The 4,197-nt window shown below is 54.8% G+C and overlaps 1 protein-coding gene across 2 annotated transcripts in view; it reads left to right on the forward strand.

Moving 5' to 3' along the window:
- Nucleotides 1-3,866, forward strand: part of TPCN1 (two pore segment channel 1) — a 64,357-nt gene extending 60,491 nt beyond the window's left edge. Inside the window, exons 24-28 of one of the 2 annotated variants that reach the window (XM_007468573.1) lie at nucleotides 203-271; nucleotides 473-557; nucleotides 1,708-1,847; nucleotides 2,042-2,122; nucleotides 3,659-3,833. In XM_007468573.1, the coding sequence (XP_007468635.1) occupies nucleotides 203-271; nucleotides 473-557; nucleotides 1,708-1,847; nucleotides 2,042-2,122; nucleotides 3,659-3,778 (495 nt within the window). In that variant the 3' untranslated portion in view covers nucleotides 3,779-3,833. Of the gene's footprint in view, nucleotides 1-202; nucleotides 272-472; nucleotides 558-1,707; nucleotides 1,848-2,041; nucleotides 2,123-3,658 lie in introns of both variants that reach the window. The other variant, XM_007468574.1, reaches the window with a different exon arrangement.
- Nucleotides 3,867-4,197: the final 331 nt, after the last annotated feature.

Here is a 4,197-nt window from a genome sequence, read left to right on the forward strand (position 1 = left end):
CGGGGGGGGGGGGGGGTGTGTGTCCAGGCCTTAGGAGCTCAGAGGGATTTTTAGACCCAAGGGAGCAAGGTCCCCCTCCTTCGTCTTCCACAACCGATCAGGAAGGGTCTGTAGAGAGCAGGGGCCAAGGAGAAGCCTGTGTAGACAGCGACCCGGCCCCACCCCAGGAGCTCGCTCACTCCCCGCTCCCCTCTGTGTCCAGGAAGGCATCACCTCGCAGACCTCCCACTGGAGCCGCCTCTACTTCATGACCTTCTACATCGTGACCATGGTAGGTCCCGGGGCACACAATGCCCTCCACCCTCCTCCCTCTTCTGAGCCTCCAGCTGCCCCTGCTTATCGGGCGGCAGCTCAGGGAGGAGGGGGCCGGGGACACGTCTGACCGGGCTCTGTCGGCTCTGGGGCCCCGCAGCAGCTCACCCCCCGCCCCCATCCCTCTCTCTTTGTGCTCGTCCTCTCCGTGCCTGGCCAGGTGGTGATGACTATCATTGTCGCCTTCATCCTCGAAGCCTTCGTTTTCCGCATGAACTACAGCCGCAAGAACCGGGACTCGGAAGGTCTGTGCAAGTGGCTGGAGCAGGGGCGTTTGCCGCTTGCTGCTCATCTGTCTGTCCAATCTTTTGGCAATTCAGCTTACTGATCTGGCTTAGCTTTCTTTTTTTTTCCCCCCTCAATTTTATTTTTTGGCCGCGTTGGGTCTTCGTTGCTGCGCGCGGGCTCTCTGTAGTTGTGGCGAGCAGGGGCTACTCTTCATTGGGGTGCGCGGGCTTCTCATTGCCATGGCTCCTCTTGTTGCAGAGCACGGGCTCCAGGCGCGTGGGCTTCAGGAGTTGTGGCTCACGGGCTCTAGAGCGCAGGCTCAGTAGTTGTGGTGCACGGGCTTAGTTGCTCCGCGGCATGTGGGATCTTCCCGGACCAGGGCTCGAACCCGTGTCCTCTGCATTGGCAGACGGATTCTTAACCACTGTGCCACCACCCAAGTCCTGGCTTAGCTTTCTTGATCTCTTATTTGCATTGATTTTTCAAATACTTAATGACAGAAAAATGCACGTGATCTCATTTTAAAAATCAGAACAGTACAGCCCAGAGATCAAGAAAAATCACAGGCTGATTGTAACCCCAGCAGCCCTCTGTCCTGCCTTCCTCATCTCCCTGACTGTTCATCCTTCCTTAGCTGTTCCCCCTTTTAGTTATCGTCTCCACATTTCTAAAGCCCGTGTTTGTCCTCTGGCTCCTGATTTAAACGGTGTAAATACCGTTGCCCACAGAGCCTACTGTTACTTGCTTCTGCAGCTTGCGATCCCTTGCCTCCCTTTTCCCGGAGTGCATCGCTTTCTGCCTAATGATCCTTCATTCTTGCCAGATTCTCCATCAGAACTGCCACATCCCTGTTACTACTTGTTTCCACATCTCTGTCCTCTCAGACTACCTGATCATTTTCTTTTTGCTCGGAGACTCCCTCCTGAAACCCTCTGTCCCCTGTAAGCTGGTGGCCTGACCAGCGCTCCTGACAGCCCCAGCAAGGGGAGGGGATGGGGAGGGACGTGAGTTCCAGATGGTGGGGGGAGGTGGTTGTGCTGATCAAGAGTTTTGCTGGGAGAGGGAACCTTAAGGCCCCCATACGGAGCAGGGAGGATGGCTAAACCAAGCCAGACGGGGGGCTCTGAGTCCCAGGCTCCTTCCCCCTGCTGCCCTCCCGTCCTGCAGTTGACGGCGGTATCACCCTTGAGAAGGAAATCTCCAAAGATGAGCTGATTGCTGTCCTGAAGATCTACCAGGAGGCCTGGGGAGCCGCCTCTGACATCGCCCAGTTGCTCAAGATCCTCTCCCAGATGGAGAGATACGAGGTGGGGAGTGACAGGGCCTTGTCCCACGGAGGGAGCGGGTTGTGGCTTAGTGCAAACACTCCCCCGCTGTCCATCCCCTCAAGTTTTGGTGACACTTTTGGGGGGCACCGTTGCAGAAGCCAGAAGAGGGGGTGAGGCCGGGTGCCAGGACCTTGGCTCGGGCCGGTCCCTGCAGCCTTTCTGTTCTTCTCTAGCAAAATACCTTGGTGTTTCTGGGACGGAGATCGAGGACCAAAAGCGATCTGAGCCTAAAGATGTACCAAGAGGAGATTCAGGTAGGAGCGCCCCCGACCACGCTGCCCAGATCCTCCCGTCCAGGAGTGGTCCTCAGCCTTGAACGCTTGAAGCATTCCCCAACATAGGCAGCCACCCTGTCCTCTCTTCCACATATGTCACTGACCTCATCCCATTCTCTTCCTCTGAGCCAGAACAGCAAAGGAAACGCATACAGCGGGAGACGTTGCGGGCAGAGCAGGGAGCATGGGGGGCCCTGGCGAGCTGGCCTGGACCGGCCTCTTCAAAGAGGATGGTCCTCCTTCCCACATGCAGCCGGACGTTGCCCGATAGGAACAAGGGCCTGCTGCCCCTGGCTCTCTTGGGGTTTTTGATTGTTTTTGTTTTCTAATTTAAGAGAAGGGAAAGGTCAGATATTTTTTTGGCAAACTCTCCCAGTCTTCCCACATTGGCTGCTAAGTGAAAGAGCTTGTGAAGCACCCCGTGGGCTGGCGCTCTGCAGCCCGGACAGAGCCACGGACTTCGGGCCACGCATCCGCCCAGGCTCCCAGCTCCCTCGCCAGCCACTGTGACTGTGCTGTTTTCAGGCTGGAAACCCTTGTTTCCCTGGGACAGTGATGACCAGGGTCCGAGCCCAAAAGGCCGGGAGGCTGCAGTCCCCTGAAGTGACTCGCACCTTATCTGTAAAAACACAAGGGGTCTGGCGAATCACTGCACTCAGAGTCACAGATGAGGAACCAACATGAGCTCTGGTGTCATAAAACCCGGGTTTGATCCCAGGCTCCGTGACCTTGTGCAGGTCACGCAGCCCATCCCCATCTGTGAAAGGGGGACCAGTCCCTGCCTCACAAAGCAGAGGAGGGCACGGCACTAGACATGCCGCCTGGCCGTCCACTCCTGGCCTCAGTCTCCCGCTCTGTGGAATGAGGGGGCACAGAACTAGGCCATCTCTCTAATTTTTTAAGCTCTAAAGTTCTGTGGTTCAGACTCTTTAAAAACATAGGGTTTATATTTAAAATTTCTCAGTTACCTGAATACGTCTGTCCCTGAAAATGTCGGGTGATATAATGATAATAGTCTTAGGCGGGTGAGCTGTTTGGTTTTTTTCAGAATGCTCTCACAGCCATTCTGCAGGGCAGCAAGGCAACCGGGGAGTTGGGAGATGCACTCAAGCTTCGCACTCAAGCTTCATACAACTTTATACAACTTCTGAGCTTCGGGTTTCCTGGGTGTAAAATGAGGACACCCAGCTCAAAAGGGATAACACAGGGGGTTGGCGAGGGGGTGGGGGGCACACATCCCTTTGTGAACCACACAGATCATGTTCACAAGTAAAGGGTGATTATTACTACCTGGGCCTCATTGAAAGAGGTGACGGTGCCAGGCACACTTGACAAGGAGGTTTGCAAATCTCTAGTTAAAAAGGGAAAGATTGCATCGTCATTTTTCTATTTAGGGTCCTATTCAGAATTCCCAGCAGATCTGGGAGGGTCACAGCACTGCCCAGCCTGGGTGACCCCGTTAGGCGGGGGGCAGGGCTGGGGCCCGCTCAGCACCCTGTCTGCTCTCTGCCTTAGGAGTGGTACGAGGAACACGCCCGGAAGCAAGAGCAGCAGCGACAACAGCTCAGCGGCTGCGTGGTCCCCACCACCCCGCAGCCTCCAGGCAGCCGCCAGCGCTCCCAGACCATCACCTAAGCCCAGCCTGCAAAAGCCATCTCTTCTATGCAATCACACAATAGTATATTTTACTATGGTGTATCAGAATAATGTGTGTGTATATATATATATATATGTTTTATATATGTATACACACGTTCATAAATATGCACATATTTATATATAGTTAAAAGGAAAGACAGGCAGACAAGTTGAGGTTTGGTTTGTACCCACCTTGCCCTGTTAACCCCGGAAGTCAATTTCATTTTTGGGGGATCAGGCCACTAGGAGCTCTTCTTAACATGGAAAGCTCCAGAAGGCCCCTTCACAAGAGCACTTGAATGGATTCTGCCGCTCTCCTGCAACGTGGGCCAGCGTCCCTAGGCCAGATCCATACCGTCTTCCTGATGCTGCTTTCAGAATCCCACCCAGGCTGACAGCTAGCTTCCCCACTAACC

This window comes from Lipotes vexillifer, unplaced genomic scaffold (assembly GCF_000442215.2).
Source record: "Lipotes vexillifer unplaced genomic scaffold, Lipotes_vexillifer_v1.1 scaffold573, whole genome shotgun sequence".
NCBI lineage: Eukaryota > Metazoa > Chordata > Mammalia > Artiodactyla > Lipotidae > Lipotes > Lipotes vexillifer.